Source organism: Rhopilema esculentum, chromosome 19 (assembly GCF_057945365.1).
Source record: "Rhopilema esculentum isolate cy_ngs chromosome 19, ASM5794536v1, whole genome shotgun sequence".
Lineage (NCBI taxonomy): Eukaryota > Metazoa > Cnidaria > Scyphozoa > Rhizostomeae > Rhizostomatidae > Rhopilema > Rhopilema esculentum.
In genome coordinates this window covers 207861-228422 of record NC_142833.1, presented here as the reverse complement: position 1 = coordinate 228422, position 20562 = coordinate 207861, and the positions used below count along the sequence as shown (strand labels likewise).

Below are 20562 nucleotides of genomic sequence, written 5' to 3'. Positions count from 1 at the left end.
GATTTGGGGGTTAAAAGAAAACAGTAGCAAGAATGTTAGGGATTTTTTGTAAAAAAATAAAGAAACGAGCTTATCACGGTTCATTCATTTTTTATATCAAACATCTTAACCCAAACACGAACGACTAACTTGAGGTTAAAAGTGCCGCAATCGTGAAGTGCTCCTTAGATGCTCGTTACTAGAAAAGGGCAAATATTAGCGAAAGAATCACAGGATTATAAGAATAAAATTTAAATTTGGATTTGAAAAATTTTCACTTCAAAATGTTTGCTACATAGGGACTGCTTTAAAAAAATAGTGGGATTTTTGCTGTTTTCTTACTGTTTTTGATTTACTATGAAATTAGTTTTAAAAGACGCTGGTTTATAAAGCCTAAGTTGCATGTTCTGCGAAAGAAAAAAATCAGTGTTCTTTCATGCCCTCTCCCATCGCCAAATTCTTTCTAAAAAATGTTAAAAAAATACTTAAGCTGAATTCACACTGGACGCGTCACGGCGCGGCGCGTCATGACGCTGACCAAATATGGTTTGCATTAATTGCTGCTATGCGCACGCATCGCGTTTTTTCAGCCATGCGTCACGACGCGTCAAAGTTAAATAAATTTAACTTTGACGCTCGGTGACGCTCCAGAACAATAGTAAAGTCAAGAAAGATGGCAGCTAAAAACATAAACAAAGAACTTCTGATCGAAGCTGTTCGGAAATTACCGTGCTTGTACGATACTAGCAAAAAAGAGTACAAGGATGAGATTGTCCGAGAGAATGCCTGGAAGACTGTGTGCCAAGAAATTTTTAAAGAACGGTATGAAAGTGCAAAAGAACTCGGCGAAGGTTTGTATTTTCTTGATGTTTTTTTACTCAACAGAACTTTGATTACTTGAAAACCTGTTTTTTTAAACAAGTTCGTCGATTTTGAAAGTTAATGATCATCTTTAAGCAATATTATATCTCAAACGAAGGAAAATATTTTTAATTTTGAGCGGCAATTTTAAAAAATGTTTTGCTTCAATCAAGTGATAGGATAGTTCTTATAAAATATATCTAGTTGAAAGTATCCATCATTGACACACTGTTTTTTCTTAGATATGAACCTTGCTCGGAAAACATTTAAAAGCTTAAGGGACAGATTTATGAAAGTGAGAAAGGAATACAAGCCATCTGGGAGCGCTGGTGGGGAACCAATAGAACCAGCATGGCCATTCTTCAAGCAGTTGCTGTTCCTTGCCCCCTTCATGAAACATAGAGAAACAAGGGGAAATTTTGTTCTTCAAGAGCGGGAAGGCCACCAAGAATCGTCAAAAATCAAAAGCACCATTGACACCGAATGTCTGCATGATTTGATTGGCGAAGCAAGAAAAGGTAACGAGCCAGCATTCCAAATTTCGGATAGTACCGTTACCCAAGATTGCACAGAGGATTCTTTTGTAGAATTACCAGCCACTCCGCTTTCCTACGAGAGTGCTGTGCCTAAAAATGATAGAGCTGCAGCTGGATCTCCTGTGGCTCAGTTGGACTCTCTACGAGAAAGTACCCGACCAAAAAACCCCAAACGCCCCAGACAAGAAAAGACCCCTGACAACAGCCAGTTTTTGATGAAGGTGATTGAAAATACCAATCAGTTCATTTCATCGGCTAGCAAAAGAGAGGAGCCAGATGAAGACGATCTTTACGGTCAAAGTATAGGAAAAGAACTAAAAACATTGTCGGCCTATCAAAAAAGTTTGGCGAAATTGAGGATTCAACAAGTTTTGCATGAAGTACGGTGGAGCACTCAAGAATAGACTCCTGACTCATAGTAATCTGGCTGCTTGGTGTGGCAATTTTATAATCCTGATTTCCTTTGTATCAATCATTGTTGACAAATAATTAAATATTGACTCATGACTTCACGTTGTTCACATCTATTTTGAATACAGTATTGCGTCAATGTGCCTTCCGATAAGATTAAAAAAGCATACTTTGATTCGCAACTCACTTAATCAGTGAGTAGACATAAATATTTGTTTGTTTTCAATTTTCTTGCAAAGAAAGGGATTCTAAAAAATAGGATACGCAAATGTTCATTATAAAATCCTTGTCCTTCAAGCATAGAATAAACTTTATTTAATAAGTTTGAAGTAGAAACACGATTTTTTTAGTTTTTATCCTAGAGTTCTTTTAAGTTAAAAAAACATTTTGTTTCCAAGTAGATTTTTTTTAGCAAAATATGATGCACAAATGAAGCCTTGAAAATCAGCTACAGCAGTCTAACTTTTACAAAGTTTCTGCCTTTCTAACTCCTTGAAATACATAATTCTAGGATGGGGGCTACAAACCATCACTTTATGACCAAATAAATGATGCGAAACATTCTATGCTGTTTAATGCTAAGTAGCCAATCCCCTTTAAAATGCAAGAAAAAAAGAAAATGATGCCCCTCACGGCTAGCCAATTGTTCTATCTAACAAATAGCTTTTTGGAAAAAGGGTCCCTAATCTGAAAGATGTCATAGGCCCCTCAACCCCTCTCTATATATGTTACACCCCTTCATCCAAGAAAGTTGAATTTTAAATTAAGAAGGCCCCTCATAACATAAAACGTTGCAGAACTTCTTTCAGAAAAATCGATTAATTTCTAGAAACTTGACCATGTTATCAAAATATTAAAAACATTAGAAATAATATTCTGTTAAGAAACTGGATCGTAAGAAGTTCTGCGAATATAATCATATTGCCATGGGAGTTCACCTTGAGGAGAAAGAAAATAATCTGCAAGCAAAGATCTATAATATTCTGCAGCTTTTGTATAGTTATTTGTTCCCATTTTGCCAATATTCTGTAGAGCTCCAGATTCTGACACTTCATTTCGCCAAGTGCCCTTGTGAAGAATTCCATGTGAATCTTCGTAGTCAGTATAACCTACTGGGCAGTAAAAACGACCGTAAACTTGCTGCGTGTCTTCATGTTTCTTGAGCCAGTTGTGAAGAGCAACCGATGCCAAAACATTTTTAATGGCTTTTTCTGGGTGAGCCTGTATTGGTGATCTTAGGAATCGCCATCTTGCTGAAAGGATCCCAAAAGCGTTCTCGACCACTCTCCTAGCTCGAGAGAGTCGGTAGTTGAAGATGCGTAATTTCTCTTCAAGGTTTCTTCCAGGGTAAGGACGCAGTAAATTATCTTTGAGAGGAAAAGCTTCATCTCCTATAAAACAATACTTGGCTTTTGTATCAGTGTTTGGCAAGGGACCATGAACTGGAATATTCAAGCGTCCTTTATTCAAAGATTCACCAAAAGGAGAATTGTTGAAGACGCTAGAGTCACATTGACGTCCAAAGTCACCAATGTCAACAAATGTGAACATATAACTCGCATCAACCACTGCCATCAATACTATACTGAATGTACCTTTATAGTTAAAGAAAGCACTGCCTGAGTTTGGAGGACAGTTAATTACGCAGTGCTTGCCATCTATAGCCCCCAAACACAAAGGAAAACCCCACAAATTCCAAAAGTCGTCAGCCAGGCGTTTCCAGTTTTCAGGAGTGTTTGGTTGGGCCACAGAAAGAGGGCTCAGTGCTTCCCAAATTTTTTCTGGCACCTCGTCAAGTATTTGGCATACTGTAGACCTCCCGATTCTGTAATTGAATGAAAGTGAAGCTTGAGATTCTCCAGTTGCCAGGTATCGTAAAGCTACTGCCATTCTTAACTGTGGAGGCAACGGCTTCCGTAAGTTTGTTGTCTTTCTGACCAAAGATGGGCCTACAAGTCCAAGCAAATCATCGAATGTCGAAGGAAGCATTCGGAAATAATTGAAGTACATTGAATGGTCTTGTACCCTCATTTCTTGAATCAGGTTATCATAATGCCCCTGACGTTCACGCTCCTTCCATAATTTTCTTACCCAAACCGAACGCCGTTTCTTTCTTTCTCTTAATAACGTTAAAGCAATAGCTTGGTTTTGTAATGCGAGAGCAATAAGCACATCTTGCTGATAGGAAGCCATTTTATCTAGCTAAAAACGCATGACGCGACGCTTCGTGACGCTTTGTGTGTGAATAGCATGAAAAAGTACTTGACGTGACGCTCGATGACGCTCAGTGACGCGCCGCGCCGTGACGCGTCCAGTGTGAATTCAGCTTTACACTTTTACAGAATTCAGCAAGAAAATCAATCGCGCTAATCTTCTTTGACAATTACTGAGCGTTTTTAGCGGCCCGCCCACTAGCACCTGTGTCAGGAGTGTGAGTAAAAGCGCGTAGGAGCGAGAGAGATTTTTTCGCTGAATTCTGTAGAAATGCAAGTGTTTTCTGAACATTTCTTTCAGGAAGAATTTTGTGCTGGGAGAGGGCGTCGTTCTTGCAACCTCTACAAGGGAGCATTCCACAGTCTCCTTTGTGCGTAAGTTTAGTTTGTGTGGGACCCACGTGTCTGCAAGAGGACACGTTTTCTGTGTTGGGGTGATTCTATGAGGGGGAGTTTCTGTTGGGGGTTTCTTTGGGTAGGGGTTTGAACTAATTTTAATTCTGAAAAAAAATCGTTTCTTATGAAAAAAGGATTTTTGACACGGGTTCATTTCTGATAATGAAGGCTAAAGGCTGAGAAATATCGTCAAAATGTTCCAACGATTTATTCTTTTAAAAAACAGATCAACTCACGTGTATATCTGGCTTTGATGAGATCACGACATCTAAGATCGGGAAAAATGATGTCGGGAAAAAACTTGTAGGCTTAGGAAAATTGCATAAACATTCTGAATATTTTCTTGTAAACGGGGCCATGATAGCAAAAGGAAGAAAGGCTTTAGAAAAAGAAAGGCTTTAGAAAATTTATCGAAAATAGGGATTGATTTTCGTTCTAAAAGAAAAGTTATATTTTCGAGAAAATAACGTGTTGAATGTCGTTAAAAAAGTATGACCATAATGTAAAAAAGTATGACCATAATGTACGTAATACTTAAGGAAAAAAGAAGAAACTAATTTTTTGAGAAAGTTAGAAACCAAAAATATCGGCAACTTTTCTAAACCTTCCCTATTACCCCCACTTGTATGTGCAACTCATTGAAAGGCGCATGCGCTAATATCCAGATATAGGCGCAGTGCACTCATAAGTGGATCTTATTCTTACGGTTTTTTGCGAGATAGATGAAAAAGAAGAGGCGGTTTCATTTTGGCAACGTTTACATGCTTCCTCGATCAGAGACTGGTTTTCATTTATGCTAATTCGTCGGCGATGATCCCCGATGCACCTTCCCGATGGTCTATGACAGTCTGTGATGGCTGTGATGGCTGTGCGTCGGGGATCATCGCCGACGAATTACGATATATGAAAACCAGCCTTTATGAAAACCGGGCCATCGGGAACCATCGGCGATAATCAACAGGATTGGGGCGGGGGGGGGGGGTTGGCATGGATAGAAATATAGCTTTTTCTTTACCTGCCTTACGAAGTACTGTCAGATCTTCAATTAGCTGTTTTTATAAGATCTTCAAACACAATTTTTGAACAAAAAAAAACAAAACTTACTTTATTTGCACCATGCAGTGGGTAAGGACATAGTCATCTGGTCCCGACTGTAGATGGTGCATTCAACAGAATTACAATAGTCAATAAAAAGTTTGTCTCACATTAGATGTCGGAAGAAATCGGTCATAAAGATAAGTTCTGAACTGTCATTAGACAGTCCAGAATGCCCAAAAATGTTGAAGGAAAATTCCAGGAATATCTAATGTGTGACAAACTTTACTCTAGCCTGCCAGTTGACAAAATGAATGATATTGTTGCCTCCAAAATCAACTTGTTCGCAATATTGTTGAACCGTGGATGACCAAAAAGGAGTAGTTCACATGGGGCCTCAGTGTTAAGATTATCAAGCTCAAGTCCTGGGATTTCTGAAAGCTGATCAAAGAGATCGTTACGCATCGCATGATCAAAGAGACCGTCATACATGGGGCAATTCAGGAGAAAATGCTCATTGTCCTCAATGCCTGTATTGCACGTGCAGATGGGACTCAAAGATTCAAAGTTGTGCCGAAACTTGTGGTCGCTTAGGGGACTGAATCTAACCCGGAGCATAGTTAAGCATCTCACAACATGTGTGTCGCAAATTCCAAAAAATGGTTTCTTATCTGGTCTTATTTTTGCGAGCAGCTTGCGTTTAAATTCACCTAACGTATTTGACTCACGAACATCTTTTGCTAACGCATTCCATTCAAGGAGCACATTCTGGAAAAATGTGTTTGAAAAGCGAGCAGTTCTGCAGACAGCTGCATCGTATTCATTTACGTTTCTGAGAGAATACAGAACTTCACGAGCAGCAGGAATTTCATCAAACAGATACGCCGGTTGGCGATTTTTACGCAAGTTAAAGAGATGGCACAGCCGCCTAAACCACCTTCTATGATACAAATCCTCCCATCCTAGTTCATCATAGAGCCTTTGCCTACTTGTACCTCTCCATGAACCAGTTATAGCAAGAGCTGCAGAGTATTGTGTTTGTTCAAGTCTTTTTGTGACATCAAGGGATCAAGGGTCATGTGTGGATCAAACACAATCTTCGCAAATTATTGGGGGCATTGCCCCTGCTGCCCCCCAGTTTCCACGGGCCTGTCATCCACGATCAATAGCAAAGAGAACAATAGATCAGGAATGTTATGTCAAAAGTGAGGTCATTTTCACTAGAGCGAAGCTCTAATGCCCCGCTAGCTGTTTCACGGAAAAACTGGCATGCTTTCGATAGTACAGGAAACAGTATGGTGCTATAATTCCTAGCCTAAGTTTGCATTATGTTTTTATGGTGAATCGGGGTGAATCATCAGATATGCCATGATCATTACATAATCCACTAACCAAAAACTTTCCCAAGAAAATTCAGACTTGAATTTGCCTCCCCTTTTTTATTCTTTTTGGCAATAATGACTTCTTCTAAAGCAATCTTTTTTCTGAGGGGTGCAGGGTGAAAGTTTTTTGTTTTTTTGTAATGAATTTCCATTTGCAAATATCCTGAAATCGTCAATGTGTTGATTCATAGCATTGGTGCTTGACATGTGGCACAGATAATTGTCTAGACGTGAGATGCAAATAGGCACCTCATCTCCCTTTCTGAAATGTGTGGGGTATGTGCGTCCTTTTCCTCATACCATTCAATACATCATTAATTTTTTTGGTTATGTTTTTTATGCTAGAATCACAAAAAGTCAAAACGTGTCGAAACATTTTGCTTTCTTCAAGCTCATATAAATGTTCCTATTTGAAGAAATATTCGCTGTCCAACAGTCTCATTTGTTACACAAGAGTTTCAAACTGGCAGCCACGTAGCTGCAGGGGGGGCACGGGGGCTGGGGGCTATGCACCCAAAATGAAAATTTTGACAACAACTTGCCCCCTCTGGCTACAGTTTTTCCAAATGTTATTTTGAAAAGTTGGCATAATTATAATTCCGTTAGCTTGATTTAGTCTTAATATATATGTCTGTTTTATATCTGTTTTCCTGTTTTTGCTCGAGTTTGCCCACTCTAGCCGACATCTACAGCTACGTGGTTGCAAACTTGCCGAACTCTTTGCAAGCAGAAAACATTTTTCTAACCCAGAATCTCTTCTTCCTGTATATCTTGCCTTGAAGTAGCCAATTTTTCCTCTCGCAAAAGTGCAATTAGCATCAAAGTCAACCTTGGATCTCTAACTGGCCTTTATCAGCAGCCATATACCCAAACAAACGTTATAATTTTGGCGATCAAATAATGTTTTTCGTATCGGGAATCATCCCCGACCATCGGGGATCATCGCCGACGAATTACGATATATGAAAACCAGGCTTAATAAAGAACAGCCGAGTAAAGAACCAATTATCATTTTTCCGAAACTAAATTAAATTTTGGTTATTTCTTATTACAGAGACACGATCAAATAAGATATTGGTGGAAGAAAAATTCAAAAAATACGTAGATTCTTCTGAGCCTATAGCTTTACTTTTCTGAAGAATATCGTCCTCTTTGATAACGCGTTATTCTTCTGCAAAATGATGTTTTTCTTAAAAGTTATTTGAGGAAGAAAAATTTTAAAAAACTTGGCAGTTTCTCAAAGCTGCAAAACTGCTACAAAAGAGAGTGGTAAGAGTCATTGTCTTCGAACATTTCCCTGCACCCTCCACTCCTATCTTTTCAAATTTTAAGATTTTGAAGTTTGAAGGTCTCTTCCAGTTAAAATTGCTTTGCTTGGTTTATTATTCTGTCAATAAGAACTCACCGAGCTGCTTTCACAACTTCTTTGAAAGCCACAAAAAATGAAATTTTCTTAATACGAAAAAATACTTTGCAATATGGTATCAGGTCTTTCCTATAATATCCCAGTAGATATTAAAGATCATTGTCTGTTGTCAGTTTTCCTCAAAACCTTAAAACCTTTTTATTCAGCAAGAACTATCAAATTTGATTCTGAAGCAAAATTTATTGTTTTTTCATACATTCAAATGATTAATGACATTTAAAAACCACCTAAGAAAAGGGGGTGCTCTCCCCTCAATAAGTTTACATACTGAGAGAGCTCCTCCTAAAGAAATTCTCCTACAAACAACATCTTATGTAATCGTTATTTATGGTCATTAATTATTTTTATTTTGTTCTCCTTCTATGTTATTATTTTTAATGTAGAATAATAAGATACTCCATGTAGAGGAATTTTAGAATATAAAAACTTAACTGAACTAAGCCCTACTTTTTTGTCGAAATCGATCCCTTTAAAAATACCGTTATTCCTCAAAAAACCAACCTTTTGTCCGAAAATAAAATAAATTTTGGTTTCTTTCTAATCACAAAGAATCTGTAAAACTAGTTTTTGGAACAACAAAATTAAAAAATACTCGGTAATTTTGCAAACCTATAGCCTTACTTTTTTATCGAAAATCATCCCCCCCCCTCTAAAAGTCCATCATTTGTAAGTAAAATGTCGTTTTCCCCTATATTAAGCATTTATTAGTTTTTAGTCAAAACGAAAGGGATAAACTGGTCTTTAGTGCAGAAAAAATTCCAAAAATTTGATGATTTTGTAAGCGGTATAGCTTTACTTATTTATCAAGAATTGCACCCTCCAAAATCCCGTCATTCATCAGGAAAAACAACGTTTTCCCTGAAACTAAATTAAAACTTAGTTCTTTGTTATCACAGGGAAACTAGTTTTTAGAGGAAACAAGTTTGAAAAAATTCGGTGAATTAGCTAACTGTAATTCTTGAAGGAAACCAAAATTGGGAGATTTTTGTAAGCCTATAGCCTTACCTTTTAACGAAAATCGCCGCCTCTTAATTTCTATCATTCGTAAAAAATTATGACATTTTCCTAAAAACTAAATTAATATTTAGTTTCTTTCAATCACAGAGAAGAGAATAAGCTAATTTTTAAAGAAAAAAAATCAAAAGAATCGGTGATTTCTGTAAGCCTATAGTCTAGCTTTTTTATCGAAAATCTTTCCCTCTAGAATTCCTTCGTTCCTCAGAAAAAACCAACGTTTTCCTCGAAACTAAATTAAAATTTGATTTTTCAAGTGAACAGAAGAAAATAAGCTAGTGTTTATGGGAAAAAATTTGAAAGATTTTTGTTATTTTTGTAAATTTCTAGCATTTTCTTTTTTATCGAGAATCGCTCCTAGCCGTGTTTCCTCAGAAGAAAACGAAATTTTCCTCGAAACTAAAGAAATATTGCCGTTTTAAAATTTCAAAGAATAGGATTAGCTTGTTTTTAGGGAAAAAAATTTCGACTAATTTCGGTGAATTTTGTAAGCCTATAGCCTTCCATTTTTATCGAAAATTGCCGCCCCTTAAGTTCCATCGTATATAAGAAAAAATGACTTTTTTCCTGAATCTAACTTAATATTTAGCTCTTTTCAATCAGAGAGAAGAGAATAAGCAAGAGGAAAAAACTTCATTAAAATCTTTGATCTCTGTAAGCTTATAGCCCAACTTTGTTATCGAATATCATCTTCTCTAAAACTTTATCACTCTCCGGAAAATCCACGTTTTCCTCGAAAACAAAATATATTTCAGCGCTTTTTTAGCTTTTTGACAAAAAAGATTATAGGTTAGCTTGCATTGGAAAATAATTCCGAAAAACTTGGAGATTTTTGAAAGCTTATAGCCTTACTGTTTTCATCGAAAATGCCCCCTCTAAAAAGCTTCATTCCTCAAGAAAGACAACATTTTCCCTGGGACTAATTTAATATTTACTGTTTCCAATTTCAGCGAAGAGAATAAGCTAGTTTTTAGAAGAAGAAAAATTCGAAAAAGTTTGATGTTATTTGTAAACACATAGCCTTTTTTTATCGAAAATGGTCCCCTCAAAAAATCTGTCATTTCTCGGGAAATGTGACATTTTCCTCGAAACTAAATTATTATTTACTTTTTTTCAATTTCAGCAAAGAGAATAAGCTAGTTTTTAGAAGTATAAAAAATCGAAAAAGTTTGGTGATATTTGTAAGCCTATAGCTGTAGTACTGTAATTCGCTGTAGTACTGTAAGCAGATAAAGGCCATCTCGACCTAGACACTTGAATTGCAAAATGAAAAAAATAAAAAAAAAAGCTTTACTTTTTTCTCGAAAATGGCCCCCGCCAAACCGACGTTGGCATTATTGTGAGGTGGGAAGGAAAAGCAGTTTCACAATTTTTGTGGACGATTTCAGGTTAATACTACTACTCTGTTTAAATGGAGTTCACATTTTGTGAGAGGCATTTCATGATTCAAAGTATCAAAAGTCTTTGTAATTCTTTGAAGAAACGATTTAGTATCTAAAGTGTCATACGTAGCACGGAAAACAAATCGCATATTGTATAGGATATTTTGTTGTTCCGAGTGATCATAAAGATGAGTGTACAGTACTTTCTCCTTTATTCAGCTAAATACAGAAAAAAGGAAAATTGGTCTGTAATTTGAATCTGTTTGAAGATAGCCCTTTTATGAACGGATGAATGAATTTTCCTGGCTGAATTTTTTTCAATAAAGATTCCGGACTCAAAAAATAATATCTGACCATGGAGATGGTAAATGTGAAGATAAAACTTTGAATAATTGTATTTGAAACACTATGGGAACTCATAGATTTTCCATTAAGTATATATTCATTTCTAAGACCAAGATAGTTCATCTCCAAGGGAGATTTTCTAGTTCTTGGTATAGTTCTTGGTATACTTTTTGCTACGTTTCCAGCTACATTTACAAAATATCACTACTGCCTTAGATGATAGGGAATTTGAATCACAGAGAAAGACTTGGCACAGAGCAGAAATTCATAGCATACTATGAAGCAGAACTTGTTCACAGTCACTAACATAGAACAAGAGATGGGGAGGGATGTATTATTACCCCTTCTGAACAACAATATTAAATATTTGCATAAATTCTAGCCTCTATCTCAGTTTACACGTATTGTAAGTTAGGCCTGGTTATATGTGTTCTCGCCGTAAACATTAATAAACTTTGAAGTCCTATTTCGTCTTATATAGGGCCTATTAAATCAAGCTTTAATGAAAAACCACAGATTAAACATGAAAAAAAACAGAACACTATATCAAAAGGTAAGTACAACATACATATTCAAATTATTTTGAAAACAAAGTAACAAAGTGAAATGTCCATTTTAATAGCACTGTGTCCGTCTAAGAATTTTGTGCCAACGAAGAGAAAAACCATTTAGCTACGTTAATAAAAACATCTCCTTCTGTTTCAACTTGACTAAGTGGATGCGAGTCTTCTGGATACCAGTGCATTCTGCAAAAAAAATTGATAGAATAAAACCGGCATATATGGACCAATCACAAAATTTTGCAGACTTATTTTCCAAAACTTGTAAAGATTCCACTAAAATTGCATATAAAACTTATAAAGCGAGATTCATGATAAAAAACATTTATAGCTGTAACTAAATAAAAGTATTTTAATTTACATCGAAAAAACAATTTTCATGAAAAACATAAACCTTTGCAAGCCTGGCCTGCCTCTGTGCACTTTGTCGAAATATCTTGCATACACGTTTTTTATAAGAGACCGGTTTATAAGAAACCTTGTACTAAAGCCCCAAAAATTTAAGAATCTTTCAAAACTAAATCAATAATCTTAAGAAACTACGAATAAAATAAGATGATTTTCTGTTCTGAGCCGGAAAATAATACGTCAACAATCCATTTTCGCTTGATTTAAATTTGCTAATACATTTATATTTAGAGTAACACAGGATGTCGAGTCTACTTGTAATAGTAGGTGGGTTTCCAATAACTTTGCCATGAAATACTTTTACAAAATTCTTTTCAGTTTTTCAGTCAATCTCCAGCAAGAAGTCTTCGTGTTTCTCGTGAAGTTTTACTTCATGGCGAATAGAAAGAAGCAAGGCTCAATTAAAAGCTAAAAGAACAGAGCCTTGTTGAAGAACAGAGCGAAGACTATATAAGGTTGAATGACATAAATGGAGTAGACATGATTTTGCTCAATAATTGACGTTTATTCTTGGGCCTAATGGTATACAATTTTATGTATTATTATCACTTTATAGGCTGTTCCCGTATTTACAACAATTTAAGCACACCGCACTGGGTGTCTCGATAAAAAGTACCCCTGTTCCCATAAGAATAATGAACAAGAGATACGATATCAAATCTTACTGTTGTGTCATAAACTTTGATACAATTAATATGCGAGAGAAAGCGCAAAATTTGATGTTAAATGCTTTTCTAAAAAATAAGAAACTTTTAAGGAACTTTTAGTACTAGAAACTGGTGAAAAATCAAGAAACTTTTGGTACTAGGACCCAAGCTAGGTTTCTTATAAGTAACGTGTACAGAACAATCTCTATTGGGCTTTTGTTAGACCGGTAATAGACTACTGAGTACAAGAACTCGATTAGACCTAAGAGAGGTGTCTTAAGGAGCCCTTAAGCGTTAAGATAGTGTTCCATATTCCAAGGGGATAATATTGTAGACAGGGCCCGCGCCATAAATTTGAAAGTGGGGGGGGGGGGGGGCGCATTTACTGCAACTTTCAAACTACTTGCTTCGCAAAAAATTGGGAGGGCCATCGCCACCCCGGCCCCCCTCTGGCGCGGGTCTTGATAGAGAGACTTACTTTGCAACTTTCTTCAACGCTTTCAGCACTCGATATAAGCTTCTCCCTTGATGAGGGGGCACTCTTGAATCTTTTCCACCAATTAAAAGGAGAACTGGACATCTTATCTAAAGCAGAAAAAGAGTAAATAACAGACCACGCAAAATGCAATAAAGATTTAAATAAAACTAGCAATATGAAAAAAGTGCAAGAAAATACTTTATCTGCATTCAAAATTGGAGATTTGGCCAGCATCGCGCCATAGAAGTCTTTATTTGGCAAAATATCTTGGGTGTATTTGATTCCAGATTCAACATAACACCTAAAGCAAAGGCAAAAAGATAGCAAATTAAAGCATCTTTAATGTAACGAATAAATAATAATAATAAAAAAATTACTATATTTATACGGATAAAATGTTTTTACATTTTTTGAATGCGCCTTTTAATTTTACTCTGCTGCCTTCCAAGCAAATAGCAGTGTATAAGGGTAAGGGCATCTTTTCTGAATCCGTATGTTCTGAGTTTTTCTATCAGAATTTCATGATTAAGGCAATAAAATACATTGGAAAGCTCCACTTCAATTCCTTCAGCATATCCATTTTTATCTAGAGATGACTTGCATCTCAAAAGAAGTCTTATAAGTGCCTGTTGTATATTGAAGCCTTCCCCACAGGTACGTAAATATTTGAATAAAAAGAGATCAGAGAAAGAGTCTCGAATCGCTTTTTCATCACACGCTCATAAACCTTGGGTTTCAAAGAATCTAGCTTCTGAAAGACAGCTGTAGTATTGCCCTTTTTTAATTGAGAAGGAAGTATCGTTGAAAATATTATTTATAAAATAGTTGAAAAAGGATTTGTAATACACAATATACAACATCAGAACATTAACTATTAATGTTTTTCTTCCTTATTTTAATTAGGTGCTACGGTACAGATGATTATTTGACACTTCAACATGCAATTAAATATCTGAAATTGTCTGAGAAATTGTCTATGGATTAAGTCATTTGTGTTCTCATGATTCTTGGTAATAGTCCATACTCCAAATTTATACAGGAATATAACCTCCTTGTGGCTTTGAACACTTTTCATATTACTTCCTTTCATTCTTTCTATATCGTAGTTAGACGCCGGCTGTTTTTAGGCATCTGTTGCACCATGTTTTAGCTATAGTCATTTTCAAGCAGACTTCCAAGTCATTTAAATTCTACCATTTGTCTTAATCTTCCTTTACCATTTCCTACGCATCTTCTCCCTTACTTTTGCGTTGGTGATAATCTGATGCTTATAATCAAACATTAATCGAACTTCTCTTTTGAGATCTTTTATTCTGTTCACACAATTTTATTGTGTTAAATTCTTGCATTGTGTCTGTTTCTGCCCGTTATCTGGAACATTTGTTGTTTTGAAACATTTTTATCTTCCTTTAAGGAGACATGCCCGTTATCTCGATTTTTTTATTTTCTGCTAAACTGTCATATCCTAACTTTATGCGTAGCAGATAACAGTTGGAGCTTTTTTGCTGACAAAGAAAAAAACGTTGAAAAAAGCAATCATTTGAGTAAACTAAAGCTTTTCGTCTGACACTCTTCAGAGTCTAAAACGTCAGAACATAGATCGAAAACTCTGCGCTAGGAAATATAAATACCCAATTGTGGGTCGAAATAGGCCAATCAAACTGTTGAGGTTGCCCAATCAGTTACATGTCTTATTTTAAACATTCGTTATCTCGAAAATCCTTCCGTGAAAATTCAAGAAACAGACTTTATGAGGAGATAGCGGCAGTGACTAACCATTCACAAGAAGGTAAGTTGTAATTGAAACAAATCTACTTAAAAAGAGGAAAATTTAACAGACAATATTTAAGAAAAAAAACAAGAAAATTGCAATTGAAATATCTCTACAAACCAGTCTGGAATATCAGTTTCCTCGACCATTGCTAAAATGAATAGCGGAACATTAAACAATACATTCTTAAGATATAAAGCAGTTAAGCGGTTCATTGAACTAAGCTAAATGCAAAAGAGGTTACATAGAAAAATGTTTCATAAAAAGATGCACAGTACATAAACAACTTTTCAGGCTGATGACACATGTAGGGTTTATTACATACCTGCTATGTTTATAACTGGGTTCCTCAACGAACAAGCCCTATAAAAGTCCTGAAAAATAGGCATCTTTTATACTGATGAATTAAACAGAAGTTTCCTGATAGTTGAATCAAGTGTAAACTTGAAGCTGCATCTTAGAACCTTTTTGCTCTATACACTAAAGCGAGTACAGCTCTGCCTACACGACATCGAACACGTTATGACTGAGAGGCAAAACAGTAACTTTAATCAAATTCACATTAAATAAATGTCATAAATGCATCACAAAAATATTTCGATGTATTAGATATATTTTAATGCATTCAAAACAACTTACAGGAAACTTTGCGACAAGATGGCAGCCAAGAAAGCCACCATGGGAACCACCAAAGACAAATATCTTGTCTTCGTAGAATCGTCCCGTCTGAATTGCCGCGTTGGCAAATGCCTGATAGGAAAAAATTGAAAAGAATACAGTAAGAGAAGCAGTTATTATTTGAAATTGTCATCAGATAGCTGGTAACTCATGCCTTAAAAAAAAGACTGAACAAGAAACAGAAAAATACCTGAACATCTTCCACATCCTGGCAGCCAATTTTCCCGAGTAGTCCATTGAGAGAACTCTCTCCAAAGCCAGTTGACCCCCTGTAATTTACTGAAAAGTTTGTTCATAAGTTACAATGTTATTGAAAGAGCCTCGATACTGGCAATGTCGACAGTTACATTTAAATGGTGATTCATGGCTGTTACTATTGTAAGATTAGGATATAAATGTTTAAAAAATATTGCGAGTAACGAAGGAACAAGTAAAGATGGAAATTCTTGCTACAATTATCCTAACCATTAGTTTCTCCTCGTAACATGTTAGATTGAAGTGCGAGGAAAGATTTTTTGTGATTGACTTAACAAAATTTTGCATAATGATCTTTTCAATATACGGCCAGAAGCGTTGAATATCGATCTTTATGGAAAAATACCAGCAGTAGCACAAATATACAGTATGATATATATAGGAAGACCAAAGAAGCATTAAAGGCTGTCCAGCATGAGCATAAAGATCGTCTGCAAAACATCCTAACCTCCCAAGGATCTTTATTATCACATCTCTTTAACCAGAATCTTCCACAAATAAACAAACTTTGGTCCAAGGTGCAAAGTAGCATGCCTCAGAATATTTTCAATTTCACCATAAGGTACCTGAACAATACCCTTGCCACACAAACTTTTTAACTTTGGTTGTTTTTTTTCTCAGTTTTTCCTTTTACCTTACGATTGTTATAGTTCTTTCTTGTAAAACCAGGCTAGCAAATTGCAAATTACCTTGTAATAGTGAGATTTGTAATTGTAGTTTAAGTTTAATTGAAAATGAAATGTTTCCATTATTTATTATTATTATTATATTTATTATTATTATTATTTACCCCAGAGCACTGGTTTCAGTTTGCAGACGATGCTGCAGTCATTACAAACGGGGAGAAAGAAAACCAGCTACTCTTAAACTGCTTTACAAGATGGTGTCAATGGTCTAACATGATTATAAGAGTAGACAAATGCACAACCTTTGGTATTAAACAATTCTCAACACGCTCCCTACAATATCATAGGAGTGTAATAAAACTCCAAGTCAGTGTCCCAAACCATTGAAAAAGTCAGTCATGTGTCAAAAATGCAAAATTAGCTCCTTTCACACGCACAAAATAAACATTTGTCCGGAGCATTTTCTTGAAGGTTTCTATAGAGTAACACAATACGTGCTGATAACGTGTCACTTGTTACGTCAAAGATGATCGCCCACTCGTGAAGATTTTCGCCTTGAGTCTCAAGTTGTCGGAAGAATTGTCGTTTCTCAACTTAAAACGCCTGTAATTCAAAAACGGTAACGGTGATTTCAAAAATGTTTTCGATCCCGGAATCTGCTTCTCACAAACTACCGTTTTAGCCACACTTATTTTTTGCGTGTCAGTTCTCTTTTAAACAAAAGGCGATTAAAATTTAGCAAAAAGCACTTGTTACCAAGAAGGACAGCAAAACCTAGAGACACAAAAGTGGACTGGTAACTGTTGTAAGACGCAACTGCACATGAATGTGGTCCACCTAAAAAGAAGTGACGAAAATGAAGCACGGGATATCATGGCAACACACAAAAGAAAAAATTGTCGATTAGATACAATCTTGACTAAGGATGAACAGGCTGCACAAAGAGGGCCTAGGCATTATAATTGGCCAAAAATTCCCTATTCCTTGCCACTTTGTTTCTCAACTTCCAGAAAATAAATAAAAACCGAGTCAAATACAGTCTACAGAATGCTAACATCTTTTTTGTAGCAAGGGATAAGAAATGTCCAGTAACTGGCAATGACGAAAAACGTTTTAAGTATTGAACAACGTATCACATCTTATAGGCTATGGTTACAACGTCGTCGGTCTAAACAGGCTCCTGGTAGCAAAATAACGATAATATAGTAGGCAAAAAAAAGTACACCAGAATAAAGATTAGAAATTTTGATTGTCGAAAACACGACATTTCGAGCATGTTCTGGTTACCATGTGGTTAGAAAAGAAACGAGCCGAGAAAAGAATGCGAGAAGGGACGCAACCGAAACGGAGAATAAAGGAAAGGGAGGAAAAAGCTCTGACGAAGTCATCGATGCATCTTCCGGTGAGGCAAGGAAAAGGGCCTTTATTGGATTCGTAGATATTCTTGGTGGCCAAAAAAAGGCATGCAATCTTTCTACGCAACACTGGTAGGCTTTAAAGCAATTCAAAGCATGGGACGACATTGTCATCAATCCAGCACAACACAGAGGTAAAATTATCTTACCGTGAGGCCATATGATAAGTGGCGATTTGCATTCAGGCGACGAATGAGATGGACTTATAAGAACAGATTCCATTTTGGTTTCTGAAAAAAATTTCCAAAAATTGTCACATAAATGGCACTTATATAATTTAAATTTACTGCACCACAAACCTCACGCACAGGCTTGTAAAAGAAGCACAAACACTAGATAAGGCCCGTTGGAAGTGGCCATTTTAAATCGTAAATCTATTAATTGACATTTTTTCTGTCTCACAAGGAGATCATAAATAGATAGAAATTAACCGGTTAGATATAAAGTGTAGAACAAGAAGTAAAAGGGAATGTAGCAAGGAATTCAACGCAAGAAGAAAGACTTTCTTGTCTGTTTACAACAAATATTCCTGCCTTTTCCAAAGCCCAGTTTAAGCGATCCACCATTTCACCCAACACCCGCTCAACATTGACATTTCCGATGGCGGGTAAAGGTTGCCTAGTTAAAAAATGTTCAATGGTAATTGAATTTTCTGGTGAAACCTTGATTGGTATGGACGAGCGTATCTCGGATATATCAATATTTTGGCGCCTATTTGTTCTTTGTTTTTGCTGTTTGTTGCTCAAATATCTCCTTCGCGGCTTAGATTTGCCCTCGCAGGAGTACGAATGCCTTACTGATTTAACAAAAGGGACTTTGGGAAATTCTAAGTCAACCCTGGGAAGCGCCTGGCCATCCTCTCTTCTTGATTCTGATAGTATGAAGCGACGAAGCGTAGTTACGAATGTTGGACAAAATGTTGGGTTGTTTGAACACCTCAATATTTCTGCAAATTTGAAATAATTGCTGGGCGAGGGTTGGATCATTAATTTGGGCTTAACCTTCTCTAATTTCTCATTTATGTCTAACTTGTCACAACGTTGGTCTTTTTCAGGTACACGATTGTGTCTGGTTCTTTCTGACAGTTCACTTTACTTATTCCTGGCAACATTTAGCCGTACCTTCGCTGTTTCTTCAGTTCCTATATTTACACTCTATATCAACAACGAATATTGAATTCACTGGGAATCACATTGCCTCTAATTTGTTTCCTGCAAACTATCATTTCTGTCAGTTGCACAGTCAAAACCCTGACCAGACTTCTTAGGGTCTTTGCAAGAGTCTTTGACTGGGACACTTTTTTCCAAATCTATTTTGACAAAGATACAGCGCTGTCATACTGTCGCACTGTCAAACAACTAAACTGAATATTTTAAAAAGGGAGGGTCAGCCCCGTGGTACATATCTGCTGACATTTGTCACACTTCTATCGATTTAAATTGCAAGGCAACAGGCTTTATAATAGCCTGATAACAGAAAACAGGGTCCAACATTATAAACACTGGTTTAGCAGCGCAGAAATATTTACAGCTGTATTGATTCATATTACAACTTCAAAAGGGCAGATATAATGAAACCATGAAGAGGATTCCAGGGCATGAAAAAGTTATGAAACAGATACAAAAAGAGTAACTGGGATACCTTGTAGATCGTCATAAAATTCAAGGGTGAGCATCTCCCACTTTATATAATCGTCCAAACGTCTGTTTGACTGTTGTTCTAGAAAAATAATTGAACTTTCTGTGGAGAGCTAGCAAAAATGAGAGAGAGAATCGAGATAGGTTTAGTATTTCTGTCAAAATTCTATTGCTAACATGGCAAGTCTAGTGTGATGACGTCTTACAGAATATCTGGGAAAAATGGAAAGAGCTTTTTTTATTTTCAAATAACTGAAGGAAGGTAGCCCTTCAGCAAATGCTGGTTTACAAGGGGTCCTCCATTTAATTTACAATATTAAAAATATAACGCCTGCACGACTCTAAAAGAAAAGCATTCTTGCCCATTTTTTGATGTTTTGTTAGGCAGTTAAAATCTGTAACTGGTATTGCGAAGAACCCACAAATGGCCTTTGGAATTCCTTCTAGATAAGTCCGATAAATATTCTGACGCTAGTTCATTAAGGGTCTTGTAAACTATAGTGTTAATTTCAGTATTAATCGAACTCTGAAGTGGTTGATGTCCAAGAGTATTTAACTGTGGTCTAACATCTACATCTTTTAACTGCAAAATATTTTAAATGCGAGGAACCAAAGAGCAAGTTTGCTTATAAACGTGTAATCCAGTGTCCGGTTGTCTACTTCCGATGCTTGCGCAAATCTACGATGTTGATGTCGCAGTAATCTTCTACGTTTCCTCTTTCTTTGGAGAGGTTTTCGGTTTGCCGTAGCTTCTACTTTTAATACTTTTACAAAATTTGAGAATACCCATTAAATGATTTATTCCATTTGAAAATATTTGGAAGAAATCAAACACAAAACGCGTGAAAATAATAATTGTTTGATTGTCGTCATAATCAAAAATTTACCAATATTTACTTTATACCTTTTGGCATTCGAATCCAACAAACGGTTCCATCCAACGCAACTTTTCCTAGAACCTAATGAGCTTTCAGTCACAATGACAGACAAATATTTAGTGGTGATGAATTACAACAAAAATATTAAGAATGAGGCATGAAAGTAACTGCATCTGATGTTGTCACTTGGAGTTGCAATAGCATGGGAATTATCAGGTTAGTCACAGTA

General features: G+C 36.2%; 2 protein-coding genes across 2 annotated transcripts in view; one reads left to right on the top strand and one right to left on the bottom strand.

Annotated features, from left to right (window-relative positions):
• The first annotated feature begins 652 nt into the window (after nucleotides 1-652).
• LOC135683146 (transcription factor Adf-1) lies at nucleotides 653-3160 on the top strand. Its single transcript, XM_089114033.1, has 2 exons — nucleotides 653-830; nucleotides 1083-3160. The coding sequence occupies exons 1-2, from the start codon at nucleotides 653-655 to the stop codon at nucleotides 1778-1780; spliced, it is 876 nt and encodes a 291-aa protein (XP_088970159.1). The 3' UTR covers nucleotides 1781-3160.
• A 6414-nt stretch (nucleotides 3161-9574) lies between these two features.
• The window catches only part of LOC135688266 (acylamino-acid-releasing enzyme), a 66865-nt gene continuing 55877 nt past the window's right edge, over nucleotides 9575-20562 (bottom strand). Inside the window, exons 16-26 of the mRNA XM_065205043.2 lie at nucleotides 20360-20414; nucleotides 19460-19537; nucleotides 17968-18048; nucleotides 17160-17240; nucleotides 15713-15801; nucleotides 15484-15594; nucleotides 15170-15218; nucleotides 14965-14995; nucleotides 13272-13374; nucleotides 13074-13180; nucleotides 9575-11726 (exon numbers count right to left, since the gene is read on the bottom strand). Of these exons, the coding sequence (XP_065061115.2) occupies nucleotides 11615-11726; nucleotides 13074-13180; nucleotides 13272-13374; nucleotides 14965-14995; nucleotides 15170-15218; nucleotides 15484-15594; nucleotides 15713-15801; nucleotides 17160-17240; nucleotides 17968-18048; nucleotides 19460-19537; nucleotides 20360-20414 (897 nt within the window). The 3' untranslated portion in view covers nucleotides 9575-11614. The remainder of the gene's footprint in view (nucleotides 11727-13073; nucleotides 13181-13271; nucleotides 13375-14964; nucleotides 14996-15169; nucleotides 15219-15483; nucleotides 15595-15712; nucleotides 15802-17159; nucleotides 17241-17967; nucleotides 18049-19459; nucleotides 19538-20359; nucleotides 20415-20562) is intronic.

What these genes read in the sequence shown, in the direction of transcription:
- LOC135683146 (XM_089114033.1), top strand. Translation starts at nt 653, where the DNA reads ATGGCAGCTAAAAACATAAACAAAGAACTTCTGATCGAAGCTGTTCGG. An exon ending in TGCAAAAGAACTCGGCGAAG is followed by an intron (nt 831 to 1,082) that starts GTTTGTATTTTC and finishes GTTTTTTCTTAG; the next exon opens with ATATGAACCTTGCTCGGAAA.